At 36.9% G+C, this 24,986-nt stretch overlaps 1 protein-coding gene across 11 annotated transcripts in view; it reads left to right on the forward strand.

Moving 5' to 3' along the window:
• Positions 1-24,986, forward strand: part of trol (terribly reduced optic lobes) — a 1,731,230-nt gene that overhangs the window by 757,662 nt on the left and 948,582 nt on the right. For all 11 annotated transcript variants that reach the window (XM_090387691.1, XM_090387694.1, XM_090387699.1 and 8 more), the window contains 3 exons: positions 7,292-7,438; positions 7,610-7,729; positions 20,335-20,466. In XM_090387691.1, coding sequence (XP_090243817.1) covers positions 7,292-7,438; positions 7,610-7,729; positions 20,335-20,466 — 399 coding nt within the window. The remainder of the gene's footprint in view (positions 1-7,291; positions 7,439-7,609; positions 7,730-20,334; positions 20,467-24,986) is intronic.

Here is a 24,986-nt window from a genome sequence, read left to right on the forward strand (position 1 = left end):
TATTTGAGGATGCGACACTTAGTGCATTTTGGGAAAGGGTGTCAGTATGGAGCAGTTCAAAGATATTGTCAACAGGTGATCTAGAGGTAAAAGATAAAAGCATTTCAGCATTTCTTTGTGTGGGGCAAATATTCTGTTTTTCCTGTTTTTCCCATCAAGGGAAGAAGAAGAGAGTTTAAAGAATAACACCGTGATTGGGTCAGTTTTAAATTAGATAGGCTGAGATACGTAAATGTGTGCAAACCCCTCTATACAAGGGGTGATTGAAACTTGTAATCAATTCAATAAATAAATAAATAAATAAATAAATGAATGAGAAGGAAATAAGGTTTTTGCACCAAAAGATGAGGTTGTGGTTGTTGTTTGGAAGGATTGCAGACTTGCAGTGGTAGTTCTGGGTTCAGTCCTGGGAGTGTCCTGCTATATAGTGAAGAGTTCTGCTGGGCATGTTCTTGTGGTAGAAGTTAATCAGGAAGTTGAATAACAAGCCAGTCAGATAGTGCCCTGGATTCTTACTATTGCTGTGGTAAATTCCTTCAGTATTAACAGGGAATTGTTCCCGAAATAAAACAGTATTAAAAGAGCTATATGACAAAGTTCAACTAAGAAGATAGACTTCACCACACTTCGTGGAAGGAATCCGCACAGAGGAATCCCACCATGAAAGAGAAGGAACGTAAGTCCTCTGAACTGTGTTGTATTGGAAAGGATGCTTAGATAAAACTAATTATTTTAAAGTAAGGATGAAGTACAAGAAATTACGAGAAATTTACAGAAATGTTTAGTATTGAGTTGGTTTATTGGTGGAAGTTGTAAAGAAAATTAATATTGCTAAGTTGAGAGAGAGAGAGAGATATGGAATTGTTAGTATTCTATTCAGTAAGCGTATGGATTGCTGTTATGAAGAGAATTGATATTGCTGATTAAGAGAAATATGAGGAAGTGATTAAGATTGAATTAGTTTAGTGTTCGCAGCTGTAGAGAGAGTTCATATTGTTAATTGAAAGAAATGTTATGGAAATAATAGCATGTATCAACAGATTAAATGAGAAAAATCAGTTATGTATATACTTATAACTAGTTTTGTATGATAAATGACTTTTGTTTTATATTTGTCATTGCTCATGAGAAACTGACAGCTCACATTATATATATATATATATATATATATATATGGGAAAATCTCTCAGTTCCTGGAAATTCTGATTTTTTTAAAGCAGTCAGGAAATATAAATAAATAAATAAATAACCCCCACGTCTCAGATTCAGTTTCCTCACCAAGCTTAAACATCAAAGCCTTTCTTTCGTTAATACGGGTATAGTGCCATAAAAAGTCAAAAAGGAAATTTTTTATTTTTGATAAAAAGGAAATAAGATTTTTTTGAAGATGAGGGAATAAGGGGAGGGTAAACTGCAACTAGTCGACGACTATCTCAGTACAATAGCACCAACCAGCACAGAATCCAAAAGGACGTTTTCTGCTGCTAATCAAATATGTACCAAAATTAGATCCAGTTTAAATGATAGCACTATTGATTGCTTATGTGTATGCAGGGCTTACTTTATTCGGACAGGTAGTGTGGATGCTTAAACATAACTGAATTTGCAGCATCTATAATATGCATATTTTTTTTGTTTTTAAAATAACTGTATTTTTAATAATTTTTTGTCACAATACTTATTCTTTTAATAAAAGTTTCATTTAAAACATGAATTCATATACAGTAAACCCTCGATTTAACGGACCCTTATATAATGGATTTCAGATTTAACAGACCGGGCAAATAATAATACGGTGGTGTACATATTAATCTCGGCCATATATTTTTTAGATTATACAAAACTTGTGTTATTATTAATTAAAAATTAATAATAATTACATATTTCTATTATTGTTATGATAATTACCTACTTTTATTTTTATAATCAAATTCAGGAAATTGTTTTTTATTCTTTCTGAAAACGTGTTCAAATAGCTGTTTTCCAAGATTACAGACAACAAATTAGATTAATCTCGCAGGCGGTGACTTGCGAGCTGAATGCGAGTCGGGATACTAAACTGCAGGTCTACCGCTCACTTTGTTTCAGTCTGTCTGCCTCAAGCTATCGTGCAGTCAGGTTGTATCCAGAGTGTTTCTGTGACTTCTGAATTGTGACTTTATTTATTAAATAATTTTGCAATCCTTACATTTTAAAATGGCATCAAATGATAGAGGAGTTAAAAGAAAGTGTATGAACTTCAATGTGGCACAGAAATTAGAGCTAATTGAGAAATTAGAACAAGGCATCTCAGTAGCTCGTGTTTGTGAAATTTATGGCATAAAAAAACAAACTGTTTCTGATATCTGTAAATCAAAGGCCAAATTGCAACAATTTTATATTGTACAGTACTGCATATTGTATATTAAAGCTTTTTTCTTTTTACATTAAGAACAATAAAAAATACCCCCTCAGGTTACATGCGATTTAACAGACTTTCGGCATTAAAGAACACCCCTTCTCCCCTATTAGTCCATTAAATCGAGGGTTTACTGTAATTGTTTTTCCTTACTTTATTGTACCTAATTGTCATCAAAATTTATTGAGAAAAAGGTTTTTTTTTTAGAATACTGGTATCTTGATTTCATAAATTAAAAATACCGGTATTGTGAACCCTAGTACTATTACAGATGAAATTACAGCTATTATATGCTTCTAAACTTTTGTTGCTCTACCACTGTCCTGTGTTATCTTTTTTTTTTTTTTTTTTTTTTTTTTTATCTATTGGACTAGCTAGTTCCTTATTCATCAACCTTGGTATGTTCCTTATAATGTATTTTCTTAATGGTATACTAGGTATTAGTATTAGTAATTGCCGCATGGTGCAAGAAAGCCTATGGCTTATGCTGCACCAGCCAAAAAAAAAAAAAAAATAATAATAATAATAATAATTAATAAAAAAAAAAAGGAAATTAAACCTATCATCCTATGCGCTTCCCTTACCCGAAAGTACTATCCAGATGACCTTTGAATTTCCCCAAACTGTCGGCCTCTACCACCCATGAAGGCAACTTATTCCAGTAATTTATAACTCGCTGGCTAAAATAAAATTTCCTGCAGTCCAATCTAAACATTTCCCCCCGTAACTTGAATTTATGTCCCCTAGTTCTAGCATCATTTATAATCTTGAAAATTTTATCCTCATTCATTTTACTGATGCCTCTCAGAGCCTTAAACACCTCAATCAAATCTCCTCTAAGGTGTCTAGTTTCCAAACTCTGCAACCCACATATTCGAAGTCGTTCTTCATAAGGACGCCCTTTTGCCGATCTCACCAGGCGAGTTACCCTTCTTTGCACCCTTTCAAGAAGCTCGATGTCTTTCTTTAGGTGCGGTCTCCATACTTGAACACAGTATTCCAAGTGTGGTCTAACATAAGCCTTATATAATTGGGATAATCACGTCCCTATCTCTACTTGCAAAAGTTCGATAGATCATCGATAGCACACCATGGGCCTTCCTTGCAACCTGTTTACAATGCTCAGATAATTTCATGTCTGACCGTATCATAACACCCAAGTCCCTTTCCTCCAGTACTGAGTTTAGTTGAACTCCAAGTGAATAAGTTATTTTGGGATTACTGTTTCCCAGGTGTAATACCTTACACTTTTTTTGGATTAAAGCATAGCTGCCATTTTTCTGACCATTCCTGAAGTCTATCTAGGTCTCTCTGAAGAAGCTCAGCTTGACAGTGATCATCAACTACTCCACCAATTTTAACATCATCTGCAAATTTAGACATCACGCTCTCTATCCCTTCATCAATGTCGTTTATGAAAATTAAAAAGAACAGTGGTCCTAATACTGATCCTTGGGGAACCCCACTTCTTACATCAACCCCACTTCTTACATCAACCCAATCTGAGGAATAGCCATTTATCACAACCTCCTGCCCTGAAGCCATCCTGCTATCCATCTAAGGATTTTCCCAGTGATTCCAACCTGTTCCAGCTTATAAAGCAACCGCTCATGTGGGACTGAGTCAAAAGCTTTGCTGAAATCTAAATAAACAATGTTGAAATTATTCCCTAAATCCAGCTCGTGAGTGACCCTTTCGAAATAGCGAACCAGATTTGTTAAACTTGATTTTCCCTTTACAAAACCATGCTGAGTGTCCTTGAGAATTTCAATTTGATCCAAATGATCCTGAATTCCATCCTTGATCATTGCCTCCATGATTTTCTCTACTACTGAAGTCAGACTGACAGGTCGATAATTTCCAACTTCACTTTTAGAGCCACCCTTATGTATGGTAGATACATTTGCACTTTTCCAATCCAAGGAAATCTCCCCAGAGTCTAGTGATGCTCGCATAATTAGCCTCAATGGTTCAATGCACTCGCTTGCCGCCTCTCATCAGATTATAGGGTATATTCCATCAACTCCAGGAGCCTTACTGGTCTGTAGGCTCGAAAGTTTTTTCATTAAATAATCTTGTGAAATTTCAATATCATTAATTACATATTTTTTAATTTCGCTCCCACAATTTCCCATTGCCACAAAAGGCTTTTCATTTGTAAATATCGATGCAAAATAACTGTTGAGTTCATCTGCAATGGCAGCTGGTATATTTATTACTATCCCCTTTCCCTTACGTAAAGGTCCGATCTGGTTTGTCCTGCTCTTCTTGGCATTTATATATGTGAAGAATTCTTTATCCCCCCTCTTTGCTCTGTTTGCTAGTGATTTCTCATAAACTGCCTTTGCCTGTCGAACCTTTTCTGTGGCTCTATTACACATCACCTTGTAGCTGTTATAGGCTTCAGTACTTTTTATTGCTCTGTAACCTTTCCATGCCACCTTTTTCTGCTCAAGTAATGTGGCAACTTCACTATTCATCCAACTTGGAACCCTTCTCATGGAGTATATTTTTTAATGGTATATACGCATTCAAGGCATCTGTGATTAATGTTTTAAAAGCGTACCACAGTTCAATTGTATTCATTCTCTGCGCGATATCTACCCAGTTAATAGAGGCCATGTAGTACCTTAAGGCATCGTAATTTCCTTTTCTGAAATTAAAACCCATTCCTTTGCCTTTTACTTCTGCACACCTCATCATCACACATCATCATGTGTGATGATGAGGTGTGGCAGTAAAGTTTGCAGTCTGGGGCAATAAAAAGAACACATAGTGAAAGAGCTCAAAAATGCTTTTATTGTTGTTCAAAGTAATCACCACCTGACTAAATGCACTTATTGCACCATGCTAAAAGTTTCTGAAAATAGTCAGCAAAGGCATCCAAAGAGACTATGTTCGTTTGGTAGTTACATTTTTCTTTTATCCTCAACGTCCCAAGATTTCTTTCCTTTCAAGGCAGTTTTCATCTTGGAAAAGAGGAAGCAGTCCAGTTGTGCTAGATTAGGAGAGTAGGGTGGATGGTTGATCTGTCCAACCCACCCTGCTCTCCCACCCTTTTTTTTTTTTTTGAGAAACATGATGCCCCGTGGCATCTACAATGCCACGTTTTATCAGAAATGTCTTCACAATAAGTGTGAATGGGTGGAGGCTTTTTCATGCAAAAAAGAACCAACTGCCTTTCTCTCAAAATTGTAACTTCACCCTGGAAATGCACTGTAATAGTCTTTGAAGCACACATATGTAGAATACAGCATTTGACTCTCTCCCCTTCAGATAAAAATTCCTTGCAAATCACACCCTTTTTGTTGAGAAACATGATCAGTATTGTTTTCATTCTGAACTTCTGTAAATGAAACTTTTTGGTCCTTGGTAATGATTTTCAAGTCCACTGTGTGCTGTGACACTGTCTCTGGCTCATACCAAAACACCTGACACTCGTCTCCAGTAACAATACAGTTGAGGAAATTAGGATTGTCGTGACAAGTCAGAATGAAAGTCTTTGTATGACACTCTTCATTGCTTTTGCTTATCTGTGAGGCTGTGTAGCACAAATTTTGCATAGACCTTTCTTTTTCTTAAATCTTTGTGCAGAATTTGAATTCTCTTTATTCATATCCAACTCATCAGCTATGATTCTGAGGGTCAAACAATGATCTCTTGCTACAATGTCCTGAATTTTTGCAACTCTGTCCTCATTTAGAAAGGTTGACAGATGTCCACTTCTTTGGTCATCATGAACATCCTCACGTCCATATTTGAAACACTTATATCATTCAAATACACTGGCAGGACTTGACATTTCATCACCATAAACATTTCATACATTTCTGTTGCAGATTTTCAAAGTTTATAGCAAAACTTGAACTACAACATACCACTTCCATGTATTTTCAAACTCATGAAACATGATTGCAACAGTACGTGTCTTGAAACTTTATTGCCACACCTTGTGTATTCATTTGTGAATTCTGTTGATCTGTGATGGTGCATTTAGACTTATTCTGTAATTCACATCTATTCTCTCTTGCCACAGTCTCTTTCCAGTTAATAAGACCATACAGCATGTTAGTCCTCTTTCCCAAAACTGAAACCACTTTTTCCTTACTTTTAACAAACAAGACTTTACTCACTGTTATTCACATTAACATTCTATGATCACTTGTGGAGTTTTTGAATCCCCCAACTCTCTTTGCAACTGAGGCCCTGTTTTCTATAAAATACTGGTGTTAATGCTTACTTTTGCAAATTGTTTACCGTATGGTTCTGCAAAGAAATTTTTTTTTTTTTTTTTTTTCCCATATAACTTGATGTTTTTTTACTATGTGGCTAAACATTTCTAATAATTATGGTTATTAAATTGTTTCCTGTGAAAAGTATCGAATATAAGGACTAAATTTTGGAATATAAAATTGCAAACACGTGCCTCTTATAAAATTTCATTATATAAATAAAATATGTAAGAGAAATCTGAACTAATGCCCAAGATTAAGATTTTCACTAACTTTTCCCAATGTCACTTTCTTCCATAGTGGTTATGTACATGTATATATTTAAAATTAAAGTTTTGTTATGCATTTGAATTTATTTTAACATAACTGTTTTTGTTCATGCTTCCCATTTTGAACTATGGAAACAACTAAAATGGTAAGGATTTATTTTGTAACTAAGAAAAGCATTTTTCTTATTAAGAAAAGTTTCCAAAATTACATTTGAATCATTAGTTTTGTTTAGAATTTTAATGAAGCAAAGATTTCACATGGTTAAGTTACATAGTAATTGGGATTTAAAAAAAAAAAAAAACCCTTTAGAATATGCTTCAGATATAGGTGCAAAGCTGAAAATTAAGTATAATCTCCTTTTAGTAAGGGCATTCATGTTTTATATTTTAAGATACTCCTCCAACAACTCTTCCAACTCGACCTCCAGGAGTCTGTGGCCGTGATGACGCAACTTGCCAGAATGGTGAATGCATTCCTTGGGACTATGTCTGTGATGGAGATTTTGATTGCACTGATAGATCTGATGAACTTAACTGTGGTAAGTTTAAAGAGAAGCCTTGTAGTAAATATTAATATTAGGTAACTTAACAAATTAAGGATGAAAGAAATTAACTGTGTGAGCAAGTGTGTGTGTGTGTGTGTGTGTGTGTGTGTGTGTGTGTGTGTGTGTGTGTTATTATTATTTTATTTATTTTTTTGTTTTTTGTAGGTTATCATTTTCAGTGTGAACCTAATGAATTCCAATGTGAAAACCAGAGGTGCGTTTTAAAGGTTTGGAGATGCGATGGAGATAATGATTGTGCAGATAATAGTGATGAGAACGGCTGCAGTAAGTTATTTTATGAAATTGATTCAATAGCTCCCTTTTTAAAATTTCATAAATAAATATAAATATATTTTTATAAATGTCATAATAATTAAGCTAATTATATATTTCTTATTCTGGCTAATTAGATGTGCCCATTATTAAAAATTAAATCTGTTTTTCTCTGTCATATACAGGTTTTTGATTTTTTTTAAATTCTTTTTATATTTTCATATAAAATGTAAAAAGTGATATTATATTTTTATTATTAATATTATAATGGCTAAATTATACAGGAAAGTAGATTCTTTCTGTATCTACCAAGAATATAAATAAAGAAAAATAAATTCTCAACCCCCTCATGCTTTTACCATTAAAGTGATTGTCCAATTCTGCTTTGTGCTTAATGAAACTTCCTGCCTCTGCATAGTAGGCAACTTATTCCACTGTCCCACATCGTATTATCCAAAGGTAAACTTTGTGAGATTCAGCCTTCTTTTACAACCTAAGATTTATATATGTGACCCCCTAGTCTTTTAAAATATACCTGATCAAAACATACCTTCATTTTATTGATCCCATTCCTGAATGGGATCAATAAAATACTCCTCAAATAATTATGGTTATTAAATGGCATGTATACCATTTATACATCAATTAGGTGCTCACTTCCCTGAGGTAGCTATTTGTGAAGTTTTCCAGTACACACTGCAATGTATAACTGGCTGGTCTTATTTAAACCTTTTCTGGAAGCTGTCTTTCTTCAAGTGCAAAAAAGACAGAGCTATAACAGAGACAACCTCTAGGACCTGAATATAACACAGTAAATATGGTCTCACCATTATCTTATATAAGAGGACAGTGATATCCTTTTTCCTACTTGAGGAGGGTACCTATATATCATAAACAGAATGCCATATGCCTTCCTAGCCACCTGTTTACACTGCATGGTACTATAATCCCTGAGTCTTTCATCTTGAACTACTTAACTCCTCTCCTCTAGCTTAATGGAAAGGCTAAAGGGAATGGCTTTTGCTTTCATAAAGGTGACTACAGGGGTCTCACAGTTTTTAAATTCTGTACAGTGGTATCAACTGATGATGTTGCCAAAGTTGAATTCTAAATGGGAAGGCTTCAGGGACTTAGTTTTGGAGGCTACTAGGCTTTTCATTCCAACTAAAAAATACTGTTCAAGGTTTAGGCCTAAATGGATATCAGATGAATTAATGAGGCTCGTGGCAGAGAAGAAAAATGTATGGGATGCATATAAATTGTCAGGTGACACAGAAGCCAATGGCAGATATAAACTAGTCTTTAATCAAATCACAAAAAAGTTTAGGCAGGTGAAGGCAGATTACGAGAAATCTTTGGCAAACTATACAAAGAACTGTTAACAGGAGAGACTGCTTCTACAGGGATGGGATACACTTAAATAGAAAGGATGCAAGAATATTTGCTGATACTATTGAGGCAGTGTTAGGTGGGTTGAAAAACTGCTAGCTTGGGGGGAGGATACAAGGATTAATAGATTAACAGTAGCCACTGGCAGAGGTGAAAGTGATTCTCTTGCACTGCTTCTATTGGAATGACAGCAGCCTGGAAAACAAGATGCAGGATATTGTAGAGACTGCTGGGAGTCATAGCGGTACAAGTAAACACATGGGTTGTGTTAGGATAGCTAAGAATAGGAAAGTGCATGTATACTTGTGTGTACACCAATGCTAGGAGTTTGGTAAATAAATTTGATGAATTTGAGGTATTGCTCAAAACATCAAAGGCAGATATTGTTGGGATATCAGAGACGTGATGTCACACGGATATAAGGAATGCAGAACTGGAATTTGGGGAGTACAATGTGTACAGAAAGGATAGGAAGGGAGGAGGGGTTATGCTATTAGTTAAGAAACACATAAAATCCAAGGAAGTCGACATTGCTGGACAGTGCAGCGTTGAGTCAGTTTGGTGTGACATAAGCATTGGGAGATCAAAATTGAGAGTAGGAGTGTGCTATAGGCCTAATGATGCTAACGAGTATAATAAGGAACTGTACAGGGAAATAGTGGGCCAGTAAATAAGAGAGTCTTATAATGGGGGATTTTAATTTCCCAGATATTGACTGGAATTTGTGGGTTAGCATTAGCATTAGTAGAGGCATATGATGCAAGAAAGCAAGCTTATGCATCAGCCAAAAGAAAAAAAAAAAACCGTTCCACTAAACCCCTCCATTCGTTCGAAATACCTGTCCACCTGAGCCTTAAATTTATTTAGGCTATCAACTTCCACAACAAGGGATGGAAGTCTGTTCCACTAACCAACTACCCGCTGGCTAAAGGCAAATTTCCGCACATGTCTTTCCTCAATTTGAATTTATGCCCTCTCAGGTGATTATTCTGAGCAAGAGGCAGTATCCCATCAGCATTGAACAGGCTCAAACCATTCAAGGCTTTGTACACCTTTATCAGATCACCTCGCCAGTGCCTTGTCTCCAGACACTGTAATTTACAAAACTTAAGAAGCCTTTCTTCGTAAGAGTACCCCTTTGTTCCATTCACTAATCTTGTTGCCCTTCTCTGTACTCGTTCCAGCAGCTCTATATCCTTCTTGAAATGAGGCCTCCAGACCTGTATACAGTACTCAAGGTGTGGCCTGACCATTGCCTTATACAAGGGAATAATCACCTCCTTATCCCTGCTAGAAAAATTCCTATATGTCATTGACAATACACCATGAGCTACTCTAGCAGCCCATCTGCACTGCTCAGAGAATTTCATATCTGCCTGCACAACGACCCCCCAGGTCCCTTTCATTCTCTACCATTGTCAGTGTAGTACCACAGAGTTGATATGTTGCTCTGGGGTTGCTGTTTCCCATATGTAGTACTTTACATTTGTCAATGTTAAACTTCATTTGCCACCTCTCAGCCCATCTGCTCAACCTTTTCAGATCCTGTTGCAGCAGTATAGTGTCAGTAGTGTCCTTGATAACCCTGCCAACCTTCGTATCGTCTGCAAACTTGGACATTAAGCTTGATATACCATCAATATCATTTATAAATACAGAAAACAATAATGGACCCAATACTGAACCCTGAGGGACTCCACTAATAACATTAGTCCACGATGAGCAGTGTCCATTGATATCTGACTGTACAATTACCCCCACGTCTTTTTCATTCTCTACCACCCTGAGTGTAGTACCACACAGTTGATATGTTTCTCTGGGGTTACTGCTAGCTACCCATGTGCAGTACTTTACATTTGTCAATGTTAAACTTTGGTTGTCACTTCTCAACCCATTTACTCAACGTTTCTAAATCCAGTTGCAGTAGTGTACTGTCATTTGTGTCATTAATAACCCTAGTAACCTTTGTGTCATCTCCAAACTTGGACATTAAGCCTGATACCCCTTCATCAATATCATTGATAAATATACAAAACAACAATGGGCCTTACACCAAACCCAGAGTGACTCTGCTAATAACATTAATCCACGAAGAGTAATGTCCATTGATCCCACTCAACCATCCTTTTATCCATTTTAGCAACTTGCCCTTAATGTCATACTGCTCCAATTTGTACAGTAATCTTCCATGTGCAACAGTATCAAAAGCTTTCCTGAAATCCATGTATACGATATCAAAATTATTTGGCCACATCATAGTATCCAATAAAATTGGTCAGACAAGACTTACCGTTAACAGATCCCTGCTGTCTGAATAATTTCTGCAGTCTTGTCTAGATGATCTTGCATTGCTTCTCTAACCAGTGACTCTATTATTTTTCCTGGAACAGAAGTTAAACTAACAGGTCTGTAATTACTCATATCACCCTTTGATCCCCCTTTGTAAATTGGAGATACATTTGCACATCCTCAACCTGTGGGGACCTTATCTGAGTTTAAGGATGCTTTCATAATTATGGCTAAGGGTTTGGTTATTACCTTTGTTGCCATATTTAATATAACTGGATAGATCTCATCCCTATCAGGTGTCTTTCTTATGTTTAACTTCAATTTCTCCTCCACTTTTCTCTCAGTTATTACAAAATCATTTAGCTCCCTGTTAGTTTAATGAGCTTCTGTCCTCCACTTCCCTACAGAATTCCTTATGTGTGAATTTAGATGCAAAATACTAATTCAATTTGTCAGCTGAATCCTATCAGGAATGCTTACTGAAGCTGCAGAATTTTTTGAAATTGGTATATACTGTGTCAAGGAATTCTTCAAAAGGGATCTATTTTTGAATAGCTGGTAAGTGTCATCAATTCCCAAGTTTCATTTCATTATCTGAACTTTTTAATCCCATTTTATAGATAGGGAAAACTTTCTTCATTATTATAATATTCTCTCCTTTCATTACTTTATTGAATATCTGTGCCGTGTGTGTATACACTAAAGAAAAGTGTTTTGCTCTATTGCCTATCCCTAGTTTGACTGCCATCACGTGTTTTCTTCTTATTCATTTCTTTGGATACTATCACTCCTACACCATTTCTTCCTGCCTTTTCCCCAAATTAAACCAATTTGAATTCCTCTCCACTTTCTCTAAATCTTGCTCCCATCCATTCTCTTTGCTGCACATATGCTATCTATATCTTTCTCTTCTTTAGTACATTCACTAATTCTTTACTTTTCCAGTCATGATCCTTATATTCCATGGTGCCATATATAGGATTCTCTTGATTCTTGTTAAACCATTGCATACCCTAGCTATTTTTCAGGTCCAGATTGCTAAGTCCATTGATAAAGTCACTCTCATATTTTATTTAGCAGGAGTTTTAATAGCCAGGTGGCCCACAGGACAATAAGATGGGTCAGGACAGAGCTTTAATCTTTAGTCAGCAAAGACTTTCCTGCAAACAGCAGTTCTTTTTGATCACCCCCTTCTTAAGATAGTTTGAATTTGGTTCTTCTTATACTACCATTAAGCATTTGGCCGTTATAATTCTAGCATTAAAGATCTCTCCTTATGTTACTGTAAGATTGTAACAGATGGAGACATCTTTAATGGGCACTTCCGTAGCCAGGTGGGAAGGAGCAGCAGTGCGTAGCACACGGCTCTTGATTAGACCGGGGTTCGAGCCCGTCACCACCAAATACGAAGGATGCGGAAAGGTCAGGGAATGACCACCGCATATTCCCGGAGCAATATGGCCTTAGTTGCTAATGCTCCTAAAAATCAAATAACAAAAAAAAAACAAAAAAAAAACATCTTTAATGCTTTAGTGTTCCTACTGAGAGCAATACCAGTGGAAACTGACCCTCCCTAGTACAGCAACCTTTTCTGGTAAGGTCAAGTAGTGAAACCAGAGGTAACTAAAAGAAGGGACTGAAGTTTTAAGGTTTTTATGGGGAATATTAGAAAAAAAAAAGTTTTAAATATCTGGAATCATATTGGTAAAATGATATTGCAACCACTGATTAATATGAAATATAATTAGGGCTGTTGAATGATTAAAAATTCTAACTGTAGTGGAGAAGCATTCTGCTCAATGCCAGGCCCAGATTTATAACATTCAATTTCAATGTGTACATCAGATTCTGCTATTTCAGTCTCATTGTCATTTGTATTGGATAAAAAAAACAAACAGCAATTTGACTTTACCAGAATTTCATTATGTACATGGCTTACTATAGCTTGAGCAGCTTTAAGATCTTTAAGTTTGCTTTCAATAATTGACCACATGAATTTTAACTCTTGTTTCTGCACACACTTCAACTTTTTAAATCTTGGATCTTCGGCCATTCTCGATGCAGGCATTCAGATGATTCTCCACATCACAGATAGTAGATTTAAATCTTTAGACATAGGCAGGATCATCCTCTGATATTTTCATGCTTTTTAATAAATACATAAAGCATGGAAGAGAAACTAAACACAATATATACTTATCTCCGCTCAATATCTCTGTACCTATATTGCATGGTTCTAGAAAGATTTCAAAACATGAAGATTTTCCAATTCACCTTCATTTGTTATGACAAGCTGTGATTTTGACTACATAATACAGCCAACATTTCATCTTACTGCTTCAAGGAGCATTCTAGCATATTAAACGTTGGGTTCTGTCTAGTAATATTATCCTGGTTATGTGCTTCTGGAGGCAGGGGGTATTTAATTATTTCTTGTTTCAGCTCATTAAATTTGACAGAACTGTGTTTAAAATTACCCACAATTTTACAATATTTGACAATAGCTTCTAAACAAGCTTCGGCCAAACCTTTCTTAATTACCAACTGTATAACATATGCAACACACAGTAGTGATTCAAATGACATATGCCTAATGATATTTATCATATTAAAAGCATGCTGTTCTTATTGTTCTTATTTTTGTTGATAGTTCATCATCAGCCATTTTCAATCCACTGCAGGATGAAGGCCTCTCCAGTAACTTTCCAGTTCCTTCTGTTTTGTGCAATGGCCATCCATTTACTACCCACAAACTCATGAATTTCATCTATCCATCTCCGCCTTTGTCTTCCAGGTTTTCTTCTAGCTCCTCTTGGATACCATTCTGTTATTTTCTTAGTCCATCTGTCATCATGTCTTCGAGTTATGTGTCCTGCCCAAAACCATTTTAGTTCTTTAGTTTTGATAACAATGTCCTTTACATGAGTTTGCTTCCTAATCAATGTGTTTCTCTTCTTATCTAACAGTCTGATTCCCAATATAATTCGTTCCATTCTTCGCTGTGTAGTTCTCAGCTTCTCTCCCATTCTTTTGTTGAGTGCCCAAGTTTCACTTCCATAAGTCAAGGTGGGGAGTATACATTGGTTCATTATTTTACGTTTCAGACAAACTGGGATATTGCTCTTCAGTATATGACTATATTTCCTGAATGCTATCCATCCAAAATTTATTCTTCTCTTGACTTCCAGCCATTTATCATTATTACAGCTAATAACTTGTCCCAGATAAGTATGACTCCACCTTTTCAATTACTGCTCCTTCAGTCATTATGTCCCTTTCTGTGGCATACTTGTTCATCATTACTTTTGTTTTAGCCATATTCATCTTTAGTACAAAATCCTTACTAACTGTGAATAATTGATTAAGATTTTCCTCTAATTCTTTGGGATCATGGCTTATGACCACAATGTCATCTGCAAATCGTAAATGTTTTAGGTACTCTTCGTTCACATTGACTCCTTTCTGCGACCAGTCTAATCTTCTGAAAGCTTCCTCAAGGGCATAGTTTTGGCATAGAGACTCATTTGCATCTGGTTCCTTTTTTCCTATCAACAAAACCAGTAATCTTGAGTTTGGAAAGAAATCTACTCACTGTCAATTGATTACAAGACACTCTATAAGCAATATGACAGGAAGAACATCCTCACATTAAGCAACAATAGCACTCTTTCTTCATGGCGTCAACTGCACGTAACACGCCATCCTGACACAAGCAAAGAATGAATGCAACTCTTGCAGAGCATGCATATATAGCTGAAAGCAACAGCTGATGCAATATTTCGTCATCACTTACATGTGTTAGTCTTATCTGATGCAATCCGTAAGAAATATTGCCATATACGTAAGTTATTCGGATGACAATTATAATTTTAAGGGGTAATACAGTGTGTGTGTGTGTGTGTGTGTGTGTGTGTGTGTGTGTGTGTGTGTGTGAAAAATAATACCAAAGAGGTAAAACCAGGAGAAATAGCAGAAAGGTAAAAATAAACTAGATATATATCCAATTTATTTACTCTTTCACGTTAGTTTTATTACTATAAAATATGAATAGGTAGAATTGTCCCTCTTTGTTACTGCTTTGGTTGCAGCTATCGTATTGAATGCATGTATTTTTGCGCCATCATTTCCAGCCCTTTCTTTTCTGTATCTTATGTTTTTAATAATTATTAATTTTCAATATTAATCTGTTTAATTCAATATATTCAGCTTACATTTTGTAATTAATAATTTTACACCTAGTTTTAATTTTACTTTCATTATAAACACTGCGTAGGGCCTACCTTGTCCATACTTTGTGAGAGTTATATAACTTTTCCTTTTCGATCACATTTGTATTCTTAAATTTTCTCTTTCACAGCTATGGGAAAATATGGAAAAGCAGTCATTTGATGCATGGTCAGGTGTAGCCCGCTGAAGAAATACCTGATCATGTATCAATGTTTACTTTGGCTGACATCAGATTTAGTTTTATTAGCATTAGCATTAGTAGAGGCATATGATGCAAGAAAGCAAGCTTATGCAGCATCAGCCAAAAAAAAAAACCCACTTCCATTTTGCCCCTCTGTTCATTTGAAAGACCTGTCCAGCTGAGCCTTAAATTTATTTAGGCTCTGAACTTCCACAACAAGGGATGGAACTCTGTTCCACCAACGAACTACCCACTGGCTAAAGGCAAATTTCCACACATCAATCCTACATCTATCTTTCCTCAATTTGAATTTATGCCCTCTCAGGCAATTATTCTGAGCAAGAGGAAGAATCTCATCGGCATTGAGCATGCTCAAACAATTCAAGGCTTTACACACCTCTATCAGATCACCTCGCTGGTGCCTAGTCTCCATAAAGGCGCCTCCGTAGCCAGGTGGGAAGGAGCAGCAGTGCGCAGCACACGCTTCTTGATTAGACCGGGGTTCGAGCCCGTCACCACCAAATAGGGGGGGATGCGGGAAGGTCAGGGAATGACCACCGCATATCCCGGAGCAATATGGCCTTAGTTGCTAATGCTCCTAAAATCCAAATAACAACAACAACAACAGTCTCCATAAACTGTAATTTGCAAAACTTAAGCTTTTCTTCATAAGAGCAACCCTTTGTTCCATTCACTAATCTTGTTGCCCTTCTCTGTACTCGTTCCAGCAGCTCTACATCCTTCTTGAAATGAGGCCTCCAGACCTGTATACAGTACTCAAGGTGTGGCCTGGCCATTGCCTTATACAAGGGAATAATCACCTCCTTATCCCTGCTAGAAAAATTCCTGTATGTCATTGACAAGACACCATGAGCTACTCTTGCAGCCCCTCTGCACTGCTTCATATCTGCCTGCACAATTACCCCCAGGTCCTTTTCATTCTCTGTCAGTGTAGTACCACAGAGTTGATACGTTGCTCAGGGGTTACTGTTTCCGATGTGTAGTTATTTACATTTGTCAATGTTAAACTTCATTTGCCACCTCTCAGCCCATCTGCTCAACCTTTCCAGATCCTGTTGCAGCAGCATAGCGTCAGCAGTGTCCTTAACAACCCTGCCAACCTTTCTATCGTCTGCAAACATGCACATTAAGCTTGATATACCATCATCAATATCATTTATAAATACAGAAAACAATAATGGACCCAACACTGAACCATGATGGACTCCATCATGGTTCAGTGTCCACCAAGAGTAGTGTCCATTGATTACCACTCTGTCTTCTCCCACTCAACCATCCCTTTATCCATAGCAGCAGTTTGCCTCCAAAGCCACACTGCTCCAATTGGTGTAGCAGTCTTCCATGTGCAATAGTATCAAAAGCCTTTCTGAGATCCAAATATAAAATATCAAAGTTATTCCCTGCATCCAGTTCTTTTGTGACTGCATCATAATATCCAATCAAATTGGTCAGGCAAGACTTTCCCTTAACAAAACCATGCTCTGTCCGAACTGTAACTGAAGTCTTGTCTAGATGATCCTGCAGTGCTTCTTTAACCAGTGCCTCCATTAATTTTCCTGGAACAGAAGTTAAACTCACAGGTCTATAATTACTTGTGTCAGCCTTTGATCCTCCTTTGTGAATTGGGGTCACATTTCACATCTCCAGTCTATTGGTACCTCCCCTGAGTCCAAAGAAGCTCTCATAATTATGGGTTTGCTAAGGGTTTGCTTACTACCTTTGTTGCCTCCATTAATATGACTGGATAGATCCCATCTACCCCGGGTGCCTTTTTTATGTTTATCATCAACAATTTCTCCTCCACTTTCCTCTCAGTTATTACAAAATCATTTAGCTCACTGCCAGAGTTTACTTCACCTCTGGCATTCCCCTTTCTGAATAACTCCTCATGTGCGAATGTAGATGCAAAATACTCATTTAGTTTGTTAGCTACCTGAGCAGGATCCTCAGCTGTTGAACCATCAATATCCATTAGACCAATCTGATTCATCCCTTTCCTTCTAGAGTTTACATAGGAAAAGAACTCTTTTCTATTTTTCTTTGCATCCTTTGCCAAGGATTTCTCATAATCTGCCTTTGCCTCCCTAATCTCCTCTGTGACTTGGCTACAGACCAGCTTATATCTATCATAGGCTTCCATATCGCCCATTAATTTATGTATCCCATGCAGTTTTCTTCTCTACCGTATGTCTATTAGTTAATCTGACATTCATTTAGGCCTTGAACAATATTTCTTAGTTGGTATATAAAGCCTAGTAGCTTCCAAGATAAGTTCTTTGAATGTTTCCCATTTTGAATTTGCTGTTGGTAATCAGTTGGTCCCATTGTATAGAATTTAAATACTGTCTGAGACCATCATAGTCGCCTTTACGAAAGCAAAAACCCTTCCATTTACCCCTGATAGTAGTTACCTCTTTGAGTAAATCCCACTTCAGCACACTGATCACTGCCACCTAGTGGTTCCTTTATCTGCAGATTCTTAATGCATGAAGAATCACTACTGATAATCAGATCAAGAGTATTACTCCCTCTAGTTGTCTCCTGAACATGCTGATGTAGAAAACAATCAGCCAATAAATCCACAAAAGCCTTGCTAGTGTGTGAGTGACCAACCCACAAAACCAGTCAATATCTGGGAAATTAAAATCCCCCATTATAAGACTCTTTGATTTACTGGCCCACTATTTCCCTGTACAGTTTCTTATTATACTCATCAGAGTCATTAGGCCTATACCACACTCCTACTCTCAATTTTGATCTCCCAGTGCTTATGTCACACCAAACTGACTCGATACTGCACTGTCCAGTGATGTCGACTGGCTTCACTTCCTTGGATTTGCATCCAGGCACCATCACTTCCCCAGCTAAATGATGCAAATGTATCCAGCCATCCACATGATGCAACAGACAACATGATTCTTCGGACCAAGCGACTTTCTTCCAATCACTCAGGATCGAGTTTTGATGCTTGCTTGTCCATTGTAGGCGCTGGCACCGGTGAACCATTGTTAGCATGGGCAATTCAGAGTGGTCTGCGGCTATGCAGCCCCATTTTCAGCAGGGTTCGATGTACTGTGTGTTGTGACACGTTACTCTCGTCACCAGCATTCCAATTATTGGAGAGTTGTGCCACAGTCGTCCTTCTGTTTCCATGTACTATCCGCGAGAGCCTTTGCTCACCTCGAGTATTGATGAACCGTGGTCATCCAACACCACACTGGCAGTTTGTGGATTTACCCTCCTCAGGCCACTTTAAATTGCTTAAGGGGACATAAATTGAGGAAAAGCAGTTGTAGAATGGATGTGCAGAAATTTGCCTTTAACCAGCAGGTGGTTGATTGCTGGAACGAACTTCCATCTGTCATTGTGGAAGTTTTTTTGCAGCTTAAATAAATTCAAGGCAGTGCTAGACAAACATTTGGAGTGAATGATGTGTGAAATGGGAAAGGACATATATATATATATATTTTTTTTTTTTTTCTTTCTTTTTTGCTGATGCTGTATAAGCTTGCTTTTTTGTATCACATGCTTTGCTAATGCTAAAAATTCAAGGAAGAAGTAGAGAAACTATTGGGGGGGTCTGTGTGTTGTTGCAGGAGGTTTTTTTTTTTCCCTCTTTGATGCTCTGTAAGTTTACTTTCTTACGTTATTTGCCACTGCTAATGCTAATAACTTTGTTTTTGTTTATTATTTTACTGTAAATATCTTGCTTCTTGAAAATTATACAGTATCTATACATGGTAATGAATGTAACCTATATTAAATTCAGTTTCTTTTAATTATTTAGCATTATGTTTAACAGGATTGTCATTGTCATTTGGTTTTTTAGGAGCATTAGCAACTAAGGCCATATTGCTCGGGGGATAATGCGGTGGTCATTCCCTGACTTTTCCGCATCCTCCGTGTTGTTTGGTGGTCATGGGCTTGAACCCCGGTCTAATCAAGAAGCAGTGTGCTACACACTGCTGCTCCTGCCCACCTGGCTACGGAGGCGCCAACAGGATTGTGCCAAGGCATGGGTGAATGGGGTGCTTGCTCTATTTGCTAAGGATGCAAATAAGAATCAAATAAAATAAATTAAGTTTTAGAGGATGAAGCATGAACTCTTTTTTTTTTTTTTTTTTAATAGGGCTGTGCTTGGCTAAATTAGCCAAGCACACAACCCTCTAGAAATTATTTTTCATTCATTAAAGTTTTGTATATGGAGTGCTGGAAATTTTAGTTACTTTTAATTTGGAATATCCAATCAGTTAAAAATATATTTCCCCAGAAACATAATCACAATATCAACTTATTATTACTAGTTTTCAACAAGAGATGAATATAAAAATGTTTGGTGAGTAGCTGGCTAGTTAAAGTTTATACTGTGTCTAAATTTATTATAACTTTTTGAAGGCATTCTATAGTCCTATTTCTTATTAACCATTTGCATTTGAGATCATTAAAACTTTTTTGTGATGATTAAACAAAATATTCCAAGTATTTCAGGTACTTTATTTTTGTTTTGTAGCCCCTAATCCAGCTGGATCACCATGTCGTTATGATGAATTCCGTTGCCTATCCGGAGATCAGTGCATTCCTAAAAGTTTTCAATGTGATGGGGAATTTGATTGTCAGGATAAATCAGATGAAATTGGATGTGGTAAGTATTCCCTTCAATTTTTTTTTTTTTTTTTTTTTTGTAATGTGTTGGATAATTATAAAAAATAGTCAATGTATTATCAAGTATTGTTTAACAAAATATTAATTGCTGCAGGACAGGACAGTTATAAAGGAACTTTGTCAGTTTGTAGTTCAACATTATATTGCCAAGAGTGTAAGCCTTGTTTATACCGGGCTATATTGTAATCTTACATTTCTAATAAATTTTCTACTCTTAAATGAAAAGTTCTGTATTTTTTTATAATGCGCAAGGTTATATGTGAAAAACTAAAAACATGCAGGCTTGTATTTTAATGGATTTTATATGAACCGATTTTTTAATCGGCGTTGCTATTCTGTAATATATTTTGCCCCATAGGATAAAAGATATAGTTCTCTTTCATCAAATGCAGGAATATTATAATGCAACTTTGTCAGTTTGGAGTTCAACATTATATTGCTTAGAATGTTAGCCTACCACTGTGCTAAATTGTGATCTTACATTTTTAAATGTTCTGCTTTACTCTGACATGCCACTAGATCAAAGGAGTTTTTTTACAGTTAATTATTTTGACAATGAATACAATTGCTAACTATATTTAGCAGTCATATGGATTTGAAACATGGTACACTCAAACACATGCATTACTGCACTTAACCATTCTACTACTTCAGGCCTAAAATTAATAAATTTTCTTTTTGGTAGACTAGCATTTTGAAGTTGAAGGCAAGATGGGTATAAAGCAAGTGATAATATGATTTCAGTAAGGGTGAGGAAACTGCAGTCAGAGAGATGTAGGAAAAAGGGGATGGAGGCAAATGGAATAAAGTATAGGAAGTGGGAAAAGGAAAGCTTGAATATTGTAAAGTTACTTATGGTTCCCATTTTGGCTGCTAGTTGGAAGGAGGATCTGTAGTTGGGGGTCTGCATTTGAAGGCCTTGCTGGAAATTCCAGCAAGGAGTATTCTTGTTAAGTTTCTCTAAGATTTCATTGTGAACAAAATTGAAGTAAACTGTGTTAAAGGTGACCCCTAGCTTTTTTTGCTGACACTGTGGAATGTTGAATATCCTTTGTGTGTTCCTTGAAACAAAATTTCTAAAGCTGAAAATATCGATGAGATATGACAATTTTAAATGAGAAGGACGAAATTCATCATTCTCATTTGAAATTATTAGAAAAATCTTGTGTCTGTGGGCTTTCTGTAGACTGTCCTGTTTGATTCATATGGTGTTCTGATTGGAAGAATATCCAGAAATGGTAATTTCCCTTTCTCATCTATTTCCATTTTGAAATTGATTTTGTGATGGAAATTGTTGATTTGGTAGAAGTGAATAAGGTGATCTTTTTTTCCATGGTTCCAAAAGATGATATCATTGGAATACCTCAACCATGTATCATTATCAACAGAGCACTTATTCTTCACAAAGGTAGATATGTATTGCTTATTGTACTTCATATCCATAAGATGAATGACCATGTAATGCCTGTCTTTCATTTAATTTTTTTTATTATAAATTTTTAGTAAAGTTTATTGGAGTATAGTAAAGTTTACTAATTCAGATCCTCTACAATTCATATTACTATCTCTTTTGGGGGATTCACAGACTAATAGATTAACAGTAGCTGCAGGCAGAGGCGAAAGTGATTCTTGCACTGCTTCTATTGAGCAGCAGCAGCCTGGAAAGCAAGATTCTGGGGAATCTAGCTTTTCTTGCTTTCCAATTTACTATACTCTTAGCATTGGTGCATAAATTTGATGAATTTGAAGTGCTGGCTAAGACATCAGAGGCAAATATTGTTAGGATATCAGAGATGTATTGTCACACAGGTATAAAAAATACATGCAGAATTGAAATTTGGGGAGTACAATGTGTGTGTTATTTTTTTTTTTTTTATGAAAACCCCAAACACGATAGGTATTAGAACCTATAGTACTTAGTATTGTGCTTTCGTTGGAGGTTGAGAAGATGAAAGAAGATATTTGTTGACATTAGACTTGAACCTCTGTAGATTGTAATTTTCAGGAAAATACATACGAAGGAAGGTTGTTCCTGAAATCGGCAGCTAAATGAATAAATGAGGAAGATGAAAAGTTGGTTCTGTGAGTTTTAAGTTGGACAGAAAATGTATGTTGGCTTGTGGCGGCACATGTTCAGACTGTTTTGAAAGAGAGAGCGGGAATTATAGAAGCCAATTCAGAAGAACAGTGCCCATGGAAATATCTGTAGAAAAGGCATTCAGCAGAAACAGTATGTCTATGAGACAGCAAATGGAGAAACTGTTAGAGAAGAGTCATTAATTAACCTAACTGCCCTCTTCTGAATGGAATCAATAAGCCTGAGAGAGGTTTTGGGGGCACCACCCCAGATGTGGAAACAATATTCTATGGTAGGACGGATTTTGCGATTTTTACAGAGTGAGCAGATGTTTGGAAGAAAAGTAACGGTGAGAGCGAAAGAGAAAACTAAGTTTTTTAGATACAGAGGAAGCAATATTTGTAATGTGCTTGTGCCAAGAGAGATTAGAAGTCAGGGTAATCCCCAAAAGAGATATAACCTTGCCTAGAAATTGGAGTGTCACTAAAGGTAAGCATAGGAGCAGAAGGATCTTTTTGAAAGATATAAGACAGGACTAAGTTTTAGGATTGAAATCAACTAAGTAGTCTTTGCCCCACTGGACAGTTACCTGGATATTGCCATTTAAGGAATTGATAGTGGATATTCGAAAAGTTGAAGCTGATTGAGCAGGGCAAGGTTTCTGAAACTGGATAGTGAAATGCAATGTGCTATCATCAGCAAAACTATGGATAGGATTCCAGTCAATGGAGGAAGGTCATTAATATGCAAGAGGAAAAGAGTGGGGGAAAGATCTGAACCTTGGGGGACACCAGCATTAGCGGAGAAGTTAGAATACAGATAGCCATCTGCCATCACCCTCAGTGAGCGATCAGAGAGAAAACTGGATAACCAATTACAAAAAACAGTTGGCAAACCATAAGGTGGAAGCTAGTTTAGAAGACCCTTATGCCAATCACAATCAAAAGCCTTTGAGATGTCAAGAGCAAGTGCTTGTGTTTCACTGAACATTTCCATTGAATTTGTCCATAAATAGAAAACATAAGCCAGAATATGACCAGTGTATCGACACTGACAGAATCCATACTGGCGTTCATTGATCAGATGGAAGGTTTCTAGATAAAAATTGGCTGTTAATTGATTTCTCCATTATTTTAGAAAGAGTAGAAGTAATTGCAATGGGACGATAATTGGATGGGAGGGATTTGTCACTTTTTAGGAACTGGCTGGATATGAGCAAATTTCCAAGCAGAAGGAAAAACACCTTTGGAATAAGATAGTTAAAAAAATGTGGCAAAGACAAGACCAGACCAGAGCAGCAAAGCAAAAGGCTCAAACTAGTGGAAGTGCTGTGGCTCAGGGGAGAACTGAGGAGGGACGGTTGTACTCTGAATAACAGTCTATTGAAATGCGCTGCTTGTTTGATGTTTTTGAAGCAATCAGGAATGGGACATGATATTGCCAAGGGGAATGTCTTTGTGTGTGCGCAATGTAAGGAGTGCGAGGAAATCAGGCGCCAACTCGGCATTGTTATGGGCTTGTATGAGAGCTTGAAGGACAGGGTGGATGCCCTCAAAGGATTTAAATTGAGCGGCCCACCAAGCTCTCAGCTGCCCATATCAATGGAAGAGCTTACACATGAATATCACGCAACACAGCAGCAGCTCCCAAGGCAGAATGCACTGGTCCCAAAGGACTAGTTGTTGTAGGTGACTCTGTCAGGGAAAAGGGGAACATATTGTGCAAAAAGGATAGATGGAACAGGACCAGGGTATGTCTGCCAGGGGCAAAGGTTGATGACATTATAGGGCAGATATCATCCTTTAAGGGCACAAAGGGTGATATTGTTGTACACGTTGGCACTAATGATATTAAGAGTAGGAGACTGGCAGAATTACTTAACAAGTACGAGACAATGCTGAAAAAAAGCCGTGAGTTAGGGTTGTGTTTGAAAGTGTCGGCAATTCTGCCCAGACATGATAGGAGGAGTATATGATGACAGCCTTGTCGATCAATTTGGCCCTGGAGAGATTGTGCAAGGCTCAAGGGGTACAATTTTTCTCAGCCTGGTCTGTACTTGTTAACAGAAGAGACTGCTTCTACAGGGATGGGATACACTTAAATAGAAAGGGTGCAAGAATATTTGCTGATGCTATTGAGGCAGAGTTAGGTGAGTTGGAAAACTGCTAGCTTGGAGGGGATACACGGACTAATAGATTAACAGTAGCCGATGGCAGAGGTAAAAGTAATTCTTGCACTACTTCTATTGAAATGCAATTCAGCAGCAGCCTGGAAAACAAGGTGCATGGGGATTTCAGAGACTGCTGGGAGTAATAGTGGAACAAGTGAATACGTGGGCTGTGTTAGGGTAACTAAGAGTAGAAACAGGTGCATGTATACACCAATGCTATTAGTATAGTTAATAAATTCGATGAGCTTGAAGT

This window comes from Mastigoproctus giganteus, chromosome 13 (assembly GCF_048544385.1).
Source record: "Mastigoproctus giganteus isolate SK-2022 chromosome 13, ASM4854438v1, whole genome shotgun sequence".
Taxonomy (NCBI): Eukaryota; Metazoa; Arthropoda; class Arachnida; order Uropygi; family Thelyphonidae; genus Mastigoproctus; species Mastigoproctus giganteus.